Consider the following 21,225-nt stretch of genomic DNA (forward strand, 5'->3'; position numbering starts at 1 on the left):
CACTGGTTTTTATAAGTATGTAAATAATTTTTCCTATCTGTATGTTAAAATATGTGTTGGCTGTAAGTTATGGTAGAAAGTTACACAATTATGAAGTTATAAGACAAACTATGGCCAAAAATCCATCATTGCTGCAGCGTCTTAGGGCATAAAACCTGGGAATAGCCTTTAGGGAAAACGTGAGACCAAAAAATCAAAAAAGCAGTTCCGCTGGGAATGGAGAAAGTCGTCAAGTCGTTGATGGTGTAGGTAACTGAGGGCTTGGAGGGCCATCAGCGGTACTTTGGAGAGTATCAGGTGCTTTGTGCTTTGCTCAAGCCTTTAATTTTCCGTGCCTTCCATCCAATTGTGTGTCACTTCTACTTTGTTAATTAGCCTTTCAAAATTCTGTACTTTTTAGTGATCGTTTTGGAATTAATTGGGACAACTAGTTACCTTTTTTGAGTATCGATATTCTATAAATGGAACAGTTGACACTGATGTACTTTAGGTTGGGATCCATTTCATTTGTGATCTGGTCTGCCAACGTTTTTAGCAAATGAATAAGAAGTACAGCTTCGTTTTCTCCCACAGTTTGATAAGGATCAAAAGTTTTGCCCTTTCCAAAAGGGATGTGGGAGGCAAGCTGTCCTTTTGCTTAAATTCCAGCAGACAATGAGAATACTTGGTCTTTAAGTGCACTATTGAAAAGTAATTCCCACATCTGGTGACCATGCTGTTCAGGAGCTCATGACTCTATGGCTTCACCTGCCTCTGATAGTTGTGGGGTTTTTTTCCTTCTGTTTTTTGCAGCTCTCTCCAAAGCTCCCAAAAGCATCTGGAAAGTTACTGCCAAAGACGTATCTCAGTGCTGATGTGAACTGTGCTGGTGAAGCACAACTAAAGGCCTAAAATTTTGCAGTGCAATTTCCTTTTATCTACCCAGGGCCAAAATGAAATCTTTTAAAAAATTCTAAGCAATGAAAAAATGATGGTAATAAAAATAACACTGAGGCAAAAAAATACATTGGAAGTTCCCAAAAAGATCTGATTTTTTTTTTTTAATGTCTACTGCAATACTTAAAAAAAAAAAAACCTTTCAGAAGATTTTTTTGTACAGGTCTCCGCTCGACTGAGCCCACAAACACGTACATAGACCAACTACTTGGTAAGTTAGCACTGCACTCAACAGATACCGTATCATCCTTGGGATGATCCTTCAGACATTTTTAATGACCTATGTGCTGGTGTCACTAGCTGGAAAAGCTGACCAGTGCTGTGGTAGACGTTGGTCAGCTGTGCTGCTGAAATTGTCGTCTGTAAGCTCTTACTCATTTCAATACGTTCAGCACTGAACTAAGTCACTGAGCCAGGGTTTGAGGCGCAGTGAAGTTCTTAAGACAGTACCTCAGTCCTGGGAACGTGGCTTCTTGAGCAAGCAGTCTTGGGGTCCTCTTTGTGATCCCTAACTGCCCTTAAGTACCTTTCTCTCATCACAAAAAGACAAAAGGTGAGGGGAAAAAGATCTAAACTGAATAAAAGAAAGTGAAGTCCTCTGCATTCAAGGGGCCATTTCTTAGTTAAGCCTTTCCTTCATCCACAGAGCAGGCAATGAGTTTAGGGCAGCTAGACCTGCGGCACTCGGTGGTGTGACCTTAGCTTTCCCGCCCCCCCCCCCCCCCATCTCCTCTCTGTCCCCCTGCCCTGGGAACCTTAGTGTGGCGCTACAGGTATACTTCCTGAAGGCCATTTGTGCTTTTAGCCACACACACACACACACACCCCACCACCCCCTCAGCCCCCCACCGCCCCCTATCCCGCGCCTGTCTCCCTCTCTTCAGGAGTCTTGTGCAGTTGCCACTTTGCCAGGAGGTGTGCTCCTAAAGGGGAGGCCAGGGCTAGCTTTCTGTCTCCACCTCGGGCTGCGGGGCTTTCTGGCATACCTGCCCGCCTCAACTGAGATCCACACCAGCTCCGGGCCATCTCCCTCACCTTTGGCTGTGAGCAACGGCTGAAGGCCTGCAGGCCCTGGAGAGGAGAGACGAGAGGGACAGGCTTAGAACTGGCAGAGTTGGCTAAATAGGAAAAAGAAAAGCAGTTTTTATTTTGCGGGGAGGAGGAAACTTTTTAGGTTCCAAAGAGGACATGTGTACCTACCTCCCCTGGGCCTCAGACCAGTAACTAGGCTAGATCACCTGTGCAGATGGTTATCTCCTATTCCACCTCTTGCACAGTCCCTTTGCCAGCCCCTTCGTCTCCTGTGTGTCTGTTTCTCTTCAGGTGCACTCAGGATTTGTGTATGCCATGGCTACGGAAAGTGATTTTGCGGTGAATTCTCTGATAAGATTCTGTACTTTACAGATACGTTCCTAGCAGTGTGTATTAAGATTACCAGTCTCTCGGGTACATTTAAAGTGATTCCTTTTCCAAAAAAATTTCGAGAATGCATTTACTGTACACTTAAACAATGGGAATACTTTTCAAACTTACTTTTTACAAGTGCTTTGGATACCTTTGGTTTATTTTTCTGTTTGTTTCAATGTAATCGTGTCCTTTTCCATCACTCCAGCTTTGTCATCCTGTCCTTCAATCTCAGTAAAACAAAATTATGAGGAGAAGGGGAGGTGGGGGGTTGACAGCAGGTTCCTTTATAGATCTGCTACAGAAATTTCCATACTTCCTCCTTGAGTGAGAAAAATGGTTTACCTTAAAGTGTTTGCATTTGGGAAAGAGGTATGTTGTCTTCTGCAGGCCAGGTGGGTAAGTGCTCCAGCACGCCTCGCATGTTACTGCTCTGGCTCCGGGCTTCCAGCTCCTGGTAATCCCATGGGCAGTAGCACCAGTGCCTATCCAAAGCGTGGGAAGAGGGCCAGGCCTGGCAGTTATCTATTTTTCAAAGTCCCTCAGTCCCAGTTTCCAGCTACTTTCTGGGAAATGGCCTGAAAATTATTATAATTATCCCTCAATCCCAGATTCCAGCTACTTTCTGGGAAATGCCTGAAAACTTGGACTGGTTGATGATAGTAGAGATCATCTAAGGAAGACTTAGATTGTTCGGTTTGTTCTTGCTTTCTCTCTCCTTCCTTTAAACTGTCTAACCCAAGGTGTTCCCTCACAGCAAGACATCCTCCTTTCTGGGGTCCTAGAGCCTGAGTAGAGTCCTCCCCTCTTTTCTGATGCCCCTTCGCTTGTAGCTGCTGTTCACAGCGGTATACAGGCTTGTTAACTAGTGTTCTGGACCCATTCTCTATTGGAGAAGAGGGAAAAGCCGGGCATGCCTGCATTTCAAAGGCTTTCAACTGTCATTTTAAGCAATTTCTGGATCAAGGTTGGAGAAACCATCCTCTCTAAACCCCAGACCGAGTGCATCTTCTTTGTGGTCAAGTGTTTGTCCCCCCACTATGTTTTTTATTATCTTTATAGAGAAAGTCTGAGCTACACAATAGTGATCATTCTTATTTTTATCAACTAAAGACAGTGCCTCATACTCCAGCGGCAGGATTGTATTGTGCATCTGTGGACACTGTTCTAGGATGTTGCATTGTTACAGACAGGGCAGTGGTGTTTTCCTTAAAATTATAGAGACCTGGGGCGTCTGGGTGGCTCAGTGGGTTAAGCCTCTGCCTTCGGCTCAGGTCATGATCCCAGGGTCCTGGAATCGAGCCCTACCACGGGCTCTCTGCTCAGCAGGGAGCCTGCTTCCTCCTCTCTCTCTGCCTGCCTCTCTGCCTACTTGTGATCTCTGTCTGTCAAATAAATAAAATCTTTAAAAAAGCCCTTTCTTTCCAGAGATCACAAACTTTCTTGCAGATACATTGCTACTAACTTTTAATGGCTAAAATTGCTCTTTCCTTTGTTAGGAGTATCTGTTACATAGGAAATTCTTGCCATCTCTTTATAATAGCTCCTTATCTTGGTCTTCGTTTTTGCAAAAATGGTTACCAAACAGAAAGAGAGGGACCGATTGAGGCATATTGGGGAACGGGTGGGGAAGAAGTTTGCAGTTGTAGCTTCCTGCTCAGTGTAGCCTTTTCTCTGATAAAAACGTGCGATTAACTCAGCATTGCATTGGAACCCACTGCGTGTCACAGGGCCCCCTGTGGGGGTGAGGAACCGGGGAGGGAGATACAGGGGGGATCTGTCTCCCTCTCAGTCGAAGCACAGAATAAACCTGCAGCAGTCAGTGGAGCACTGTGTGTAAAACTAGCCGTTCAGGGTTTCTTTCTAGAACATTGGTAGACTGGCTCTCAGTGTTCCTACTTAGCAAGTTGTCACGGGTATCAAGAAAGGCTAGAGAGATGGGCTGATGTAGCCAGCACCTAACTGTCCCCCTGCTCGCGGTCACAGTTCACTGTTTTTACTCCCAGGAGTAAAAACTTACCACAGTCAAGGTGGCCCCTCACTTACACTGGGATTTCTGTCTTCCCAGCAGGGTCTAGAACCCTGGCTGCCACTTTTTAAAGGTTATTGGTCTTTAATACCAAAAGCTTTCTAGAATTTGACCGTCAGAGTCTCCAAATCTTAAATTCATTTTTCTGGGTCCTATCTCATTTTTAAAACCCATGAAAGCATATTGTCAGTGATCTCCTCCTCCCTGAATTTACTTATTGTAGAAAGAATATTGAAACTAAAGAACGGAAGAGCAGAAGTCAGCTGTAATTCCAGGTGGTAATGTTCTTATTTTTCCCTTTTCCATTTCCTGCATAGCTCCTGTTTGTATTGGATGTAAGGTTTGAGGCCCAGGAAGTACTCAACTTTGTTTCATACAGGTTCAACAAATTTTCTGGAGGTAAAAGGATTTCCAAGTATGAGGGAGGGGAAGGGCAGGCAGAAAAAGGAGGAGAAATTATTAGCTGTACGATATATCCACAAGTGTGAAAGATCATTTTATAAGATAAGTGGGCCTACCTTGATTATTGTTTATGCTGTATTTGTCCTTTTTTTTTTTTTTTAAGATTTTATTTGAGAGCATGAGAGAGTGAGCTGAGCATGCATGCTTGAGCGGGGGCTGGGGGGAGTACAGTGGGCGAGCAGACACCCCTCTGAGCAAGGAGCCCAATGTGGGGCTCTATCCCGGGACCCCGGGACCACGACCTGAGCTGAGCCTAAGGCAGACGCTTAACCGACTGAGCCACTGAGGCGTCCCTGTGCTTTCTGTATAGGCTGCATATCATCACGCTGTCCGTGTGCATGCAAATACTCTGCGTAATGATCTTTTACCATCTTAATTCTCTAGAATGAAGAGACTTAAAGATGTTAGTAGAAACCATTTAAAATTGTATAAAGTTTATATCTGCGTATTTACTGAGTTCTGTATTTTGAATCATCCTTCACTGTGCCACTCCCTCTGTCCCAGCTGTGGTTTAGGAGGAGGAGGAGACTTTTCAAAATATCCCCCATTTGTAAATGAAAATAACCCAACTCCTGCCCAAGCCAGGCAGGATTCCATCACTGTGCTGTGGGCCTCTGCTGCTTCTAAACAGAGCCTCGCTGCTCCACAGTTGAAACCAGAGGCACAGGCCAAGTCTGATACACAGCTGAGAGTTAGAACTGCTTTCACTGTGGCATTTCCCAGTGTCTCTCTGCCCTGCCAGATTTTCTGTGAGTCAGAATTTTGAGAGGAAGGGGCGAGAAGGAAACCTTGGACAGTTGGTACTTTTCTCTTGGCTTCAATTAATGCTAACCAAACAGTTTCTGCCAGTGTGGAATGTGGCACGTCACAAGTGACCTACAGTAGTGGACAAGGCAAAATCTACCTTGCCCATTCCTTCTTTGTTTTGACTGCAGTAGAACTTGCTCTTCCACCGTTCTGAATTTTGTGTTCTCGTGGGTGGGGTAATGTAAGGACTTTTTTTTTTTTTTTTTTTTTTAAGATTTTTATTTTTATTTATTTGACAGAGAGATTACAAGTAGGCAGAGAGGCAGGCAGAGAGAGAGGAGGAAGCAGGCTCCCTGCCGAGCAGAGAGCCCGATGCGGGGCTCGATCCCAGGACCCTGAGATCATGACCTGAGCCGAAGGCAGCGGCTTAACCCACTGAGCCACCCAGGCGCCCCATGTAAGGACTTTTTAAACTGCTCAGCTTGTAGGTGATAACCAACAAGAACAGCAATACACATGCAAGGTACAGACTCGAACTAGACGGGCTTGCAGTGACAACACTGCGCTGTTGCTTGTAGAAGGAGCTTTTGGCGAAACTGGGTCTGTGGCAAGCGGCGTTCTTTGTGTCCTAGTTAGCTGGTTATTTGAAGAGTGGGAGCCAAAAGAATGTTTGGCTAATTCTGGTGGGGTTCTTTGAGTGTTAGAACACAGTCTGTATACTGTGAGCAGATTGATAGGATGGCATTTAAACCCTAAGTTCTCTTCTGCTCTGCATTTGCTTCTGACATGTAGGCGTCAGGGTTTAATCTCTAGATCTAAAGGTGTGGGAGAGTACGTCCGTCCCTGTGTTCCCCTCTGCGCTTCTGTGCTTTTGCTGCCTTCCTCTCGCCCTGCCTCAGGCCAGTGGAGACAGAGGATATTGTTTTGTAGCATTTCAGTTAACTGGCTTCTTGAAATAGAGGGTCACCGCCTCTAACCACCTCTTTTGTGAATGGGCTTTTCTTTCTTTCTTTTTTTTTTTTTTTTTTTTTTTTTTAATAGTCCTGGGAACTTGAAATTGAACCTAGAAGTGGTAGAGTGTGACTGTACTGTAAAGACCTTCAAGCCCTTTTACTTTTTAAATCACCTCTCAAAACTGAAAAATGATCGGAGGCTATGATTTCGTAATCCCCATTGCTTTGTGCAACAGCTGTGCTGAACCAAGGCCTAGAGTTTTCAAGGGGTCCCCTTCTAGGGCCTCAGGATCTGTAGCCCTGACCACTCCACCCCCAGAAGGGAGATTCCCTGAAGGCAGAATGTGCTGGGGCAGTCACTGCCTCCAGCCCTGGCTCTCACCTTTCCCCATACTTGTGGCCTCTGAAGTACAGTGACAGCTGAGGCCCAGAATACTGTCCACACATGCCTAACTTCCCATCTGGAAGTTCCGGGAGTCCCTCCTGTACTTGCTGGCCTCCTTATAACGAAGTCTGAACACAGCAAACACGTTCCATGTTGAGTCCTCTGAGTGGCTAAGACTCGAGGACTCCAGGCCCTTCCTCCTCATGCCCAGTGCAGCATGGCTCTGGTGTGTACAAGGAAGCGGGCCCAATTTCGCTGTCTCGGAGCCTACCTATTTATACTTCCAGCCTTCCTTGCTTTAAGTGTACAGAAATTACTCTTTGGAAGTCGACATTTTTGTGCCTCTTTCATGTATCCTCCCTGGGCCTGCTTCCCTTTCCCTCTTGCATATTCTTAGCAGCCCCTGAGCTTAGTGCTTCTCCCCTGGACCACCCTAGCTGCCTCAGCTGTGGGTGTCCTTCGCCTCTGCTTTGGTTTCTTCTTTCTCTGGCTGCTGCCAAGAAGCCCTCCAGCAGCCAAGGCAGCCCTTGTTCCTGCATGTATTACCTGGGGCAACACTGAAGAATAAATAAGGCTGATCCATTCCCTTTCTCTGGAATCCTGGAAGTGCTCCTAGAACAGAGCTCTGTGCAAAGAGATTCTGAGGGTAGAGCGACCTAATTTGAGACGTCTTTTGAAGGTAGCAGACCCTTAAGCACTCATTCCAGCCTGAAGAGGAATCTAGGGTAAGATGTTTCATCTGCTGCCTTCCCCTTTAACACATGTACTATCTTTGTGTTAGCATTTAACAAAATAAACTCTTCTAGGTCTGAAGTTCAGCCTTCCTGTCAGTGGATACTTGATATATATGTTAAGTCTTAATTGTAAAATTACATTTTACAAAAATGTTAGTAACCATCTGAACATTTTCCCTAAATCCTCTGTGTGTGTGTGAATGCTGTTAATGTAATTTAAATGTAATTCTCTCTGTATATATATAAATGCTGTTTTTTTAATTCAAGTATTCTTCTCAATGTTACATTAGTTTCAGGTGTACAACATAGTGATTCAGTAATTCCATACATTAAAAAATGCTCATCACAGTAAGTGTAATCACTGTTCGTAACTATACAGTGTTGTTACAGTCTTACTGACTGTATTGCCTTTGTTTACTTCTCATCTCCAGCAGTTATTTTATAACTGGAAGTTTGTACTTCTTAATCCCCTTTATCTCTTTCCCCCATCCATCCATCCACCCACCCACCCACACCACCAGTTTGGTCTATTTTGAGTTTGTTTTCTATTCTATATATGTATTCCACATATAAATGAAATCATATGGTATCTCTTTCTCTGATTTACTTCACTTAATGTAATACCTTCTACATCCCTCCATGTTCTTGCAAATGGCAACACCTTATGTGTGTTTATCCATTCTAATTTATCCGTTCTACTTCAGTAGACACCTAGGTTGGTCCCATATTTTGTTGATTGTAAATGACGCTGAGATAAACCTAGGGATACATGTATCTCTTCGGATTAGTTTTTGTTTTCTTTGGGTAAAAGACCAAGCAGTGGAATTACTCGGTTGTGTGATATTTCTATTTTTAATTTTTTTTTTCTATTTCTAATTTTTGGAGGAACTTCCATGCTGCTTTCCATAGTAGCTCTGTAAAGTGGCTGCTCCAGTTCACATTCCCACCAACAGTTTCCTTTACATTCTCACCAGTACTTGTTTTTTCTTGTCTTTTTGATACAAGCCCTTCTGACTGGTGTGAGGTAATCGTTCATTGTGGTTTTGATTTGCATTTACCAGATGATTAGTGATATTGAACATCTTTCCACATGTCTGTTGGCCATCTGTAGGTCTTCTCTGGAAAAATACCTATTCAGGTCCTCTGCCCATATATTTTCTTCCAGATTTTTATTTAAGTTCTAGTTAGTTAACATGGAGTGTAATACTGGTTTTAGGAGTAGAATTCAGTAATTTATCATTTACATATAACACCAGTGCTCCTCACAAGTACCATCCGTAATATGCATCATCTGGGGACACGTGAATGGCTCAGTCAGTTAAGCGTCTACTTTTGGCTCAGGTCATGATCCCAGGGTTCTGGGATCAAGTCCCTCATCGGGCTCCTTGCTAGACAGGGAGACTGCTCCTCCCTCTCGCCTTGCTTGTGTTTGTGTGCTCTTTGACAAATAAAATCTTTAAAAAAAAAAAAAATACCCATCATCTGTCTACCTTGTCCACCACCCACCTCCTTCTGTTAACCCTCATTCTATTCCCTATTGTTAGGACTTTCTTAGGGTTTGCCTCCCCCTTCTCTTTTTTTTCCCCCTTCCCAAACATTCATCAGTTTTTCTTAAATTCTATGTATGAGTGAAATCATATATTTGTTTTCCTCTGGCTTATTTTGCTTAGCATAACACATTCCAGCTCTATCCATGTTGCTGCAGATGGCAAGATTTCATTTCTTGTTGGCTGAGTAATCCAATGTATACATACATACTACATCTTCTTTATCCATTCATTGGTCGATGGACACTTGGGTTGTTCCCATAGTTTGACTGTTGTCGATAATGTTGCTATCAGCATCGGGGTGCATGTACCCCCTTGGAATCTGTATTTTTAAATCCTTTCCTCTGCCCATTTTTTAATTGGATTTATTTTGGTGTCCTTTATATATCTTGAAAATTATTCTCTTACCAGGTACATCATTTGCAAATACCTTCTTCCACTCAGTGGATTGCCTTTTTGTTGGTTTCCTTCACTATGCAAAACCTTTTTAGTTTGATGTAGTCCCAGTAGTTTATTTTTGCTTTTGTTTTCCTTGCCTGAGAAGACATACAGAGAAAATTGTTGGTAAGTCTAATGTTCAAGAGTTTACTGTCTGTGTTTTCTTCTAAAAGAGTTTTATGTTTTCCAGTCTCACATTTAGGTCTTTAATCCATTTTGATTTTACCTTTTTTTTTTTTTTTTAAGATTTTATTTATTTATTTGACAGAGAGAGATCACAAGTAGGCAGAGAGGCAGGCAGAGAGAGAGGAAGGGAAGCAGGCTCCCTGCTGAGCAGAGAGCCCGACGTGGGACTCGATCCCAGGACCCTGAGATCATGACCTGAGCCGAAGGCAGCGGCTTAACCCACTGAGCCACCCAGGTGCCCCTGATTTTACCTTTATAGTGTAAGAAAATGGTCTATTTTTCCCAACACCATTTATTGGAGAGACTTTTTTCTCCATTGTATGTTCTTGTTCTCCTTTGTCACAGATTAATGGACCATTTAAGCACGAGTTTCTTTCTGGGCTATTCTGTTCCATATACATTTGTATCTGTTTTTGTGCCAGTACCTTACTGTTTTGATTACTACCTCTTTGTACTGCAGCTTGAAATCAGGGATTAAGATGCCTCCAGCTTTGTTGTTCTTAAGATTGTTTTAGCTCTCCAGGGTCTTTGGGGATTTCATACAAACTTTAGGATTATTTATTGTAGTCGGTGAAAAATGCTATTGGCATTTTGATGGAGATTGCATTTAATTTTTAGACTGCTTTGGGTAGTGTGGACATTTTAATGGTATTCTTCCAGGCCATGAGCATGTGTATCTTAATTATTTGTACATCTATTTATTTGTCCCTTAAATTTCTTTCATCGTTGTTTTGTAGTTTCCAGAGTAGAGGTATGTCACCTAGTCGGTTAAATGTGTTCCTAGGTATTTTGTTCATTTTGATGCAATTATAAATGGGGTAATTTTCTTAATTACTCTTTAATAACTTCTCAGCAGTGTATAAAAAGGCAACAGATAATCTATTTTGTGTCCTGTAACTTTACTGATTTCTTCTAATGGGGTTTTTGGTGAGGCTATATCCGCGTCCTCTGCAAATAGTGACTGTTGTACCTATTCATTACCAATTTGGAATGATTCCTTTTTCTTGTCTGATTGCTGTGGCAAAAGTAGATATCTTTATTTTATTCCTGGTCCATGTAATCAGAAAATTCACAAATCCATGTGAATTTTCTCTTTGGAAGAATGTGCCCTTACTGGAGTAGTTTATTTTTGCTCACATTTGGGGACTTAATGTAGAGGCTGGATGCCACTGACCTGTGTAAGAGTAAATGGGGCTGTGAGCAGTTTTCTCTTAGCCTCCCAGAGGTGCCTATTTTTTCAACCTATAATTGCACCCAGAGGATTTGATGCAGTAGACATGTCAGCTAATTATATGAAATAGAATTTGTTTTAGCTTCCTTTACCTCAAGCAGAATTTTAACCAGGTACTTACCAAAATTGTGTTTCCCTCTCTTCCTACTAATTTCTGTGACTATTTCAGGTTACTCTGTTGGCCCATTTTAATCCAACAGCTGTGAGTCCCTTGATCTGGGAGTCCTGTTCTAGAATTGAAGGATTCTGGTGAATCCTCAGGTTCATATCAAACCTGGTGCGGTCCTGCACATGCAGCACCAAGTAGTCTGACTACACACTGGTAATTGTTTCTTCCAAAATACAAGAAGCACGAGTAGTTAAGTGTACAGAGTTCGGGGAATCTACTGTTTGAAAACTTATGCCCAGCACTTTGCAAAGCTGCCAAGCCTAGGGAAGCCATGTCTGTCTCTTGGCAAAGCAGTGCCTGGGTTTTCCATCCTTGGCTACCTTGTTTTCCTTAATGCATTTTCTTTTCATGGTGAAAAGGAGTGGCAGATGCCTCTAAATTTTGATTTTTCACAACAGACCTCATATCCTTCTATCACATGTGGAAAGGTTGATTTGTAGCTGGTATCTGTGTCTTCCTAATAGACCTTGTGTGGGTGGTAAAGATCTCAGGGGGTGAAGCATTAAAAATGAATGAGGAGAACTAGAGTAGTTTGAGGTAGGGGTTGAGAGGGACTTGGTGGGAAAGGTTTAACAAAAGGCATTGATGTTTTAAATGCACAGAAATGCCATCCATTAATAATAAATGGTGTGGCAGAGAAGAGATGTGCCAAAATGAGTTATTACAGCATATGGATCAGTTCACGGAAGGGGAAAGTAAGCGGCATAGCTGATGTTTCTAAATTATCTGTTTGAAAGCATTACGATACAGTTTTGAATATCCTGTTTTCTATTAGAGCTTAAATAGAAAAAAAACTTGGAATTTCCAAAAAAAAATTTTTTTTAAACCTTAATAAGAATGAACAAGTTTGGTTTTTCTGAAAATGAATTTCTGGCCCCAGCTGGCTTGAATGCCTTTTTTAAAAGCTTGAGTTGTAATTGTATGAGGAACGAAATTATAATTACAAAATGTTAAGTCAGGTGCAACAGTTGCCTAGTGTTTTTTACACCTTCGTTGATTGTACCTCTAGATTCCTCTTCACTACACACTCAGACTAGAGGACAACTCATCTATCTCCTTGGTTGGAGATAGATCCATTATCACCCTCAGTATTTTGATGCACAGGCTAATTCTGTACGTTTATTTGCTCTGTGTGAGAATCAGTTCAGTTAGAAGAGAGACAAATTAATACCAGCTTCACTGTCTCAAGGAGAAAATGACTCTGTTAAGTAAACTGGGATCTTTGGTCAGTGTAGATCCTGGTGCAGAAGTCAAGCTTTGAGTGTTAATCTTCTGGAGGTATGGGGGTTAGTGGCACAGGCCTAGCATAGGACAGTAATGCATGAGGTGTTTGAAATGACTCCTGAGTTGGAATTGGTGTGCTTAGTGAATACACTAGGCTGGCTTGCCTGTTTGGGAACTAGTTTGAAAATAAAACTAATTCCTCGTTGTTATTCCTGAGATGAACAAAAAAGTACTTAATTCTTGCAAAAAATTTAATCTAGTTTAAATTTGAGGTTTCTTAGCCTAGAAAGAGAGTCTTCGAATGTGAATGCTCCAGTTGAAAATGAAGACAATGATTTTATGAAAAGTCTTACTCGCCCTTATTGGAGCCATCTGTATTAGCTTTCAACTCTTTCAGGTGCAGAATTTACTTGAATTAATCTTTTCACCTCCAAGGGATCCTAGCTTGCCCTAAAAACACTCGTCAACCTGTCTTTAGAGCCACCAAATAAATCTATTTTATAGTCCCATTAGATAGCTCGCTCAAAATCCCATTCACTCTGGAAGGTCCTATGGTTGGATGCACAACAAATTTCCGGCAGTCATCTTTGGTACACCTCCTTTGGGTTGTTAAGAAGGTGTTGAAATCTGAGAAGGCTGGTAGTGAAATTAAATTGTGGGTCAGGGTAATTAGGAAGAGAGAAAACCAAGCATTTTCATAGTATATTGTCCGGCTCTCAGTTGCAGCTGCAAACAACGGATATGAATTTAACCAGTTGCTACAGTGCAGCTGGTTCAGATCTAGCTTTATAACTGGCTAAAGTAAAATGAAATGGCTGGAAAATTCCAGTCAAGTAACACCAGTGGGAACATGTGGAATTAAATAGTGTGAGTAAATGCTGGCCTGGATGAGGAAAAAAACTTCAGACATAAACTTGAGGGTGGCGTTGAAGACTTGTCGAGAGGCGTAGGGAGGGGGCAAGCAGGACATTTTCTGGCCTTTTTAACAAGGGTCTATTGTTTGGATTAGTTCCCTTGCAGTTCCCTTGCAGGAGGTAGGTTTCCTCTATCCAGGGAAATCTGTATAGTGGCCTACCTTCTTCCTTGACCAGTACTTTTTTTTTTCTTTAAGAAGAAAGAAAAGCCATTACTTCAGTTCCTGACAACAACAAATCTCAAAATGTTCTTACTTCCCACCTTGTGTGACCCAGAAGGCCCCGTCTGTCTTCAGTCCTCTTCCCTTCTACCACGTGTACCAGAGGATATGGAGTATTTTGGAGTTGAACAATTACGTTGTCTTGTAATTGTTTTAAATAAGGAAGGAAAATGGGTTTACACAAGGAAAGTTTCTATAGCATCAGGTTTTTTCTGCTTAATTAGGAGAATTGAGAGTTGGCTCGAGAAAAAATTCAAGAAGTTCAAGGGCCTGGTGCTGTTTGGGGAAAACATTTGCTGTAACTAGGTTGAGGGTATTTATTCTCTGCCAGGGCCTGGGAGCTGGATTTGCCAAGTGATTTCCAAGTCACAGGGATTAGCTGGTCATGTGAGACATTTGATTAAGAGACTTAGAGAAATCTTTGCTGAGGCACATGATTGGTGGCTGTGGATGGGATGGCCCTCCTCAACTCTGCTTTGTTCCCGAGTGTTAGTAAGAAAGTTTGTAGAAGAATCTTTGTAGAAATCAAAGTTCTGATGGGTATATTATTAATTACATCCCTTGACGTTTCTACCTGACTTAGTCTTTTTCTCGGAGCTATACCACCCCTCACCTGTTTGGGGAAGAAGACAGGACACCAGATTATCAGTAAAAATCACTGTACCCCAACGGCAACATAGTTCTGTTTTAGGAAAGTAAAGAAAAAGTTTTTTGTAATGTACATTCCCCAGATTTGCATCAAATTTTTATTCTAAACCTATACGACTTTTTCTTTTTCCTTACCAGTGACACCTTTCATTTCTGAGGCAGGAGCCCGTGGGCTGAAGGAGTTTAGAGATTCTGTCTCTGGCCATTCACCTCCAGCTTGGCGGGCGACACCACCTCTGCCCCTGCCCTCCTGTTTCAATTTGTGTGTGTTCCTTCCCCCAGATAACCATCATCTTCAAAGCTCACAAGGAGTGTACAGATCAGAAAGTGTACCAAGCTGTGACCGATGACCTGCCGGCTGCCTTTGTGGATGGCAGCACCAGCGGCGGGGATGGCGACACCAAGAGTCTGCTTATCTTGGAGAGGGAGAGCGGCCGTTACGTGGAGATGCACGCCCGCTACATAGGGACCACGGTCTTCGTGCGGCAGCTGGGTCGCTACCTGACGCTCGCCATCCGCATGCCTGAGGACCTGGCTATGTCCTATGAGGAAAGTCAGGACCTGCAGCTGTGTGTCAATGGCTGCCCCCTGAGCGAGCGCATCGACGATGGGCAGGGCCAGGTGTCTGCCATCCTGGGGCACAGCGTGCCTCACACCTCACTGGCACCGGCCTGGCCGGGCTACACACTGGAGGCTGCCAATGCCCAGTGCCACGAGAAGATGCCAGTGAAAGACATCTATTTCCAGTCCTGTGTCTTTGACCTGCTCACCACTGGTGATGCCAACTTCACTGCCGCCGCCCACAGTGCCTTGGAGGATGTGGAGGCGCTGCACCCACGGAAGGAACGCTGGCACATTTTCCCCAGCGGCAGCCAGGGGACGCCCCACGGACGCGGCCACTGGGCTATCAGCCTCGGACTCCCATGCTTGATCTTTATTGTGTTTTTGTAGGGGTCGTCTTTTGTGTTTTTTGGGGTTTTTCTTTTTGTCTATAACAGAATTTTAAAATATATATTGTCATAATATATTGAGTAAAAGAGTATATATGTATATACCATGTATATGACAGGATGTTTGTCCTGGGGCACCCACCAGATTGTACATACTGTGTTTGACTGTTTTCATGTATGTTGGAGGTAGTGTTCTTTGATTGTACTGATTTTGTTTTGCAGTTTTGTGAAATATTTTATAATGTCCCCGCCTGGGGACCTGTTAGAAAGCACTTTATTTTTTATATATTAAATATTTATGTGTGTACCTGGTTAGTACGTATAGTACATATACACAGACGCCATATGCAGCGTTCCCTTCGAAGATGCCCAGTGACAGTGGTGGTAGCTGTTCCTGGCCCTTCAATCCTGCCTTTTTCCTTGGCTACTGATCTGCCACCCTGGGTGTGCAGCTTTCATTCGCTGCCTTCTGGGGGAAGCTGCGTCCTTCCTGTGAGCTAGTGGGTGTCCTTAGCCGCCTCCTGCCCTCACGCGGTGTGGACGGACAGCCAAGTCCCGTGACAGGCACTTTGGCTTTTGTGAAACAATGCACAAAACGCATCTCGAAGGAACCCTCGCCCTCCTTCACCGCTGTCACTTCCTCAGAGGGCAGGGAGAATATCACTACAGTTTTACGAACTAAGATCTTGTGATCTGAGCACTTACCGTATGTGGGGTTGAGCCAGACAAAACTGCTGTTCCAATAGGTCAGGACAGTCTAGAGGTAGCAATTTCATGGATAAATAAATACCAGGCATTTTGTCAGACCCCAGGAGCTCTCAGACTTTTCCTCACCCCATGTCCCTGTTGCATCTATCACGCCTTGCTTTTCTAATTTGTGCAAGCCCAAGTTCCTTGCCTTCTGGTCCTTGGCTGCCTGTGCTCAGAAGCAACCCTGTCTGCACCCCACCCCAGTAAACCCTCCTTAATCTCACCTTATGAACCCAGAGATCAGGGTTTGTTGGATTCTTGCTTCATATCAAGGCCCTGCTTCAGTCACAAAGGCCCTGCCACTCCTCCTCGCCCTCCACACCACGGTCTTCATAACAGTCGCTGATGTATCTATGCATGACGGAATGAATAGGGTGTTAGACGACAGGAACGCTGTCCTGGCCTGAACCAGTAGGCGTCTAAGTGGGTGCTGGTTAATCCAGACATTCTCACTAAACCGTATTGCTTTGTGGGAGGTCTTTTTATCAGATAATCTCTCATTTAACATCTGTAGTGAATATCATTTAGTCAGTTGCTCATTTAATTTGGTAAAAATCCTATAAAGTATCTCCTCGCCTCTTGCCTTTCACTGTTGTCGTGCTCTTGCCAACGGAGAGCACCACCACCAAAATTCAAGAACCATGAGGCAGTGAGTTCGAGGGTAGGTAAATTTCTCTTGTATGTATGTAAATGTTTGGTACCAAGGAGAAAGGATACAATTTCTACTTTAGCTAAGTGCAAGAAGAAGGTAATGAACGTTAAATACCACAGCAGTTTGGATCCAGACTGTGCTCCGTTTTAGATAGCCAGGTAATTTCTGCCTTTTGCCATGTCCCATTCATTAGGCTTACTGCCAGAGGCCCCAACTGGCAGGAAAAGAGGATTTCATTTTGTGAAAGTCTATTTCTTAGTGAACTGAGCTATCATCCGATCACAGGATGGAGCTGTGGGTTCATCTGCAGGCGGCAAGCCTCCACTTGTTTTCTAGTGTATGACAGAATCACTTGGCAAGTCTGGGAAAAATCAAAAAGGCATCCTGCCGCTTCCTTGACAAAGATGCAACACCAGAGAACTGAAACCTACACCCGTTACCTAATTTTTATAAAACTGGACAGGGGCCCACCGGCCATCACCTCTAAACTGGGGCTGTTTTGGTTCACCTATGGAACCATGTGCCAGGATCAGAAGCTAGAGTTAGCTAGCAATTTTGTTATGTAATTGAATAGAACAAAGGAGGAAAAATAGAGTACTTATAACCACTATTCTTGTGCAAACAGTATGAAAGTGAAGTAAAAGCAGTAGAACTTTCTACAGTATCTGGCTTTAGAGTGTTTATGGTTAAAAGAACCTTTGTCCTTTTCAGGGAAAGTGAAACCACCACCTCTACAGTTGGGGAAAAGACACTTACGCTGTGTGGCCATATAGAGCTGGGAAGGCCACTTAAAAGCATTCTCTATCACTAGTATTTGTACCAGTGTATTTGGCTATTGCCCTTTATAACCATTGTCCCTGCACAACATTTACAGTCCCCACAGATAACTGACAAATACAGATGCTTGTCTAGAGAAGGACCAGATCGTTTTTCCGTTTCCTCTTCTGTCTAGAACTTCTAGAGAAAAATAGTACTTGTACATTTTACTTTTTTAAATCCTCAGCCCAGAGTTTCAGGTTGTATCAACACGTGGATAGGCTGTAGCTATTCAGAGGTCTCTTGGGGGAGCTTAAAATTGGGGGAAAACACTGGTTTTCACAGATGCTCCACATGGCTGTCTTTAAAAGACTCAAAACTTTATTTTGTCCTTTTCTTCTCTTTGTTATGCTTGGAAATTCCCCGTGTGTCGAGTCTTTGCAAAGAAACCTTTAGATGTGGTTCATAGGTATATGAATAAGTATCTGTGTAAAACAGTGTGTGTGCAGTGTGTAAATACTTTAAATTATTATGCTAGAAAAATAAAGTTACATACCATGCTGTGGAATGTTTGTTCTGTGATTATAGTGTCACCTGCTGGAAGAGATGCAGAACACAGGAGAAGAAAGGGAGCAAGGTTGTGTTTGTGCAAAATCCTTGGTGATCGCTGACAACCCATGATACAGCCAACCCACACTCACTCATTCTCTAAACTACATCTTTCTTAGAGTTTTTTCATTTTTAAGCTTAAAGCAATTTCAAGTAAGTCACTGGCTGTGAAACTGGTCCTCTGGTATCATCCTAAATTTCTGTCTTTAGTAATAGTTTTGGTGGCTTGCAGACATGGGACCTGCACTGTGGTTAAGATAGCACGGACTGCAACAACTTCCTTCTGGTGGGCAAGACTTGGGAGCAGGGTTTTTTTTTTTTTTTTTTTTTGGCTTTGGGAACTTGTAAATCCCCTTTTCTTGGGTGTTCTAAAAAGAGACATCACAAGATCTCAACTTGTTCTTTGTGTAAGAAACTTGCCAAAGTGAAAAAGAAACCCAAACTTAAGGCAAAGGAAATCAATTATTGCTACTAGGTCAAATACTAAATGGGACAAATTCCAGCTGGAGGAAACCTACATAATCATTTCTTAAATTGAAGGTTTAATCCATACTCTTAGTGCTTATATGTAGTTCAGAATAAAAAATGTCTGAAACACACAAAATCGGATGACAGTGATAAAGCCACTGACTAAATGCATAAGCTGGTACTAACTGAACACTAAGAAATAATCCACATAACAATGAAGTCTATGCTTAGGAAATCAAAACTTCTCTTTCAGTGTACTCTTTATGTCCAGACGCACAGCTTTTCAGGGATTGAAACTTAAGCAACTGTCCCAAAAACCTAACAGAGATGTCTTTGTTGTCTTAAACAGTAAACGGGGACTTTAACAAGCCCCAAAAATCCTGTTACCTAATTTTTTCTTTTTTTGGTAGCCACAACATTTAGCATTTTAATGCCTAAAGGTGGTCAGAGTAACAGTTTGGATCGCTGCAGTCCTTTCTGAGCAAAGATAATTTGTCTATGGGAACAGCAGGAAAAAAAACTCTAGCAATGTCTTTGCATGTGTGGCAAGGAGCATCTCCCTGCCTCAGAGAATGTAATTAAGACATTAAAAAAAAAAAAAAAAGCAATTCACGGTTCCTTGTTACCTGACTGCCTAGCTCACCATATGGTTTCTCCTTTCATTCATTTTCTGTCTTCCAAATGGAAAAGGCATATCCACAACATTATTTAAACTGTATTTTGGGGCACCTGGGTGGCTCAGAGGGTTAAGCCTCTGCCTTCAGCTCAGGTCATGACCCAGGGTCCTGCGATCCAGCCCCACATCAGGCTCTCTGCTCAGCAGGGAGCCTGCTTCCCTTCCTCTCTCTCTGCCTGCCTCTCTGCCTACTTGTGATCTGTGTCAAATAAATAAATAAAAATCTTTAAAAAATAAACTGTATTTTACTCTGAACTAGCTACTCTACCTCCTCCAGGTAAACAAGATGTGTGACCCTATCAACTAAATAGGATATACAGCCTCCTGTACCCAAAATATGAAGCGTATGCTTGGAGTGCAGAAGTGTTTGTGTTTCTTAGGAGTAGCGTGTAGGTGTACACGGAGACTGGGGCATCTACAGCCCGGGAGCATGTGCTAACGGCTCCTACACAGGTGGAACATGCACCTTTGCCAGCTACGCTGATGTTCAAACCAAGTGAACAAACCAGTCTGGTCAACTAACATATATTAAAGTAGGTCCATCAAACTCCACAAGAAGAAAGCAACAGAACCAAGTTTTCTAATTGAGGGTTCTTCATGGACAAAGTTCAATGAGTCCCCAACTTTTTAAAATTAAAATAATGAAAACTCCCAACTCCAGAAAAAAAAAGTAAACACTCTGCTACCAGATGGGTAATACCTTAGACCAAACCATACACAAATTAACCAAGCAGGCACTGCACTTGCCATAAATGACATATTTTTAAAAAATGATCTCAATTACTAATATAGCAAATGTTAACAAATGCACAATTGACAGTAATACAGTAATAGTAGGAGACGTTAATAAGCCCCACTGACATCAATGGATAAATCACCCAGACAGAAAATAAGTAAGAAAAGATTGGCCCTAGGTGACTCTTTAGGCCAGATGGACTTAATAGATACATATAGAACATTTTATCCTAAACTGCAAAATAGACCTATTTTTCAAGTGTACATGGAACACTCTTCAGTACAGATTACTTGGTAGGCCACAAAACAAGAATACATTCAAGAAGACTGAAATCTTATCAAGCATCTTTTCTGACCACAACATTATGAAAGTGGAAATTATGAGATTTTTAAAAAAACACACAAACACGTGTAGACTAAACAATACATAACTGAACAACCAATGTGTCAGTGAAGAAATCAAAGAGGAAATCAAAAAATACCTTGAGACTAATGAAAATGGGAACACAACTTAGCAAAATCTATGTAATGCAGAAAAACCAGTTCAAAGTTCATAGTAACACAGTCTGCCTCAAGAATCAAGAAAAATTTCAAATTATCAAACTATACCTTAAAGGAACCAGGAAAAGAAGAGTAAAGCTCAAAGTTAGTAAAAGGAAGGAAACCATAAAGGCCAGAATAGAAGTAAAGATTTTAAAAAATAGAAATATCAATGAAACTAAAAGCTCATTCATTAAGAAGATAAACAAAATTGATAAACCACTAGCCAGACTCATCAAGAAAAAAGGAGAGCCCAAATACATTAAAAAAAAAAAAATGAAAGAACTTATAACTGATACAAAGGATCATGAGAGGTTACTACAGTTAATTACATGCCAACAAATTGAAAAATCTAGAAAAAAAATCATTAATTTCTGTGAACATACAACTTTCCAAGAATGACTCACAAAAAATTAGAAAACCTGAGTAGACCCATACAAGAAATGAAATTAAGCCACTACTTTTAAAACTCCTAACAAATAACATTTTAGGACTAGACAGCTTCACAGGTGAACTCTATAAAATATTTAGCTAAGTGTTAGTACCTATCCTCAAATTATTCCAACAAAAATTGAGTAGGAAAAAATGCTTCGCTTCTAAATTCATTTTGCAAGGCCAGCATTATCCTGATACCAAAACAAGGCAAGGACACCACAAAATAGAAACCATACACAAATACCCCTGATGAACACAGATGCAAAAAATCTTCAACAAAATGTTACCAAATTCAACAACACAGTAAAAGAATCATACACCATGATCAAGTGGGATTTATCTCAGGGAGGCAAGGATGGTTCAACATTTGCAAATCAATCAACATGATAACTCCACAATAACAAAGAGGATAAAAGTTTTTTTTTT

The 21,225-nt window shown here is 42.1% G+C and overlaps 1 protein-coding gene across 1 annotated transcript in view; it reads left to right on the forward strand.

The window, feature by feature from the left end:
• RGMB (repulsive guidance molecule BMP co-receptor b) overlaps nt 1-17,904 on the forward strand; it is a 29,935-nt gene extending 12,031 nt beyond the window's left edge. Inside the window, exon 5 of the mRNA XM_047730170.1 lies at nt 14,511-17,904. Coding sequence (XP_047586126.1) covers nt 14,511-15,179 — 669 coding nt within the window. The 3' untranslated portion in view covers nt 15,180-17,904. The remainder of the gene's footprint in view (nt 1-14,510) is intronic.
• Nucleotides 17,905-21,225: the final 3,321 nt, after the last annotated feature.

The sequence above is a fragment of the Lutra lutra genome, chromosome 5 (genome assembly GCF_902655055.1).
Source record: "Lutra lutra chromosome 5, mLutLut1.2, whole genome shotgun sequence".
Taxonomy (NCBI): domain Eukaryota; kingdom Metazoa; phylum Chordata; class Mammalia; order Carnivora; family Mustelidae; genus Lutra; species Lutra lutra.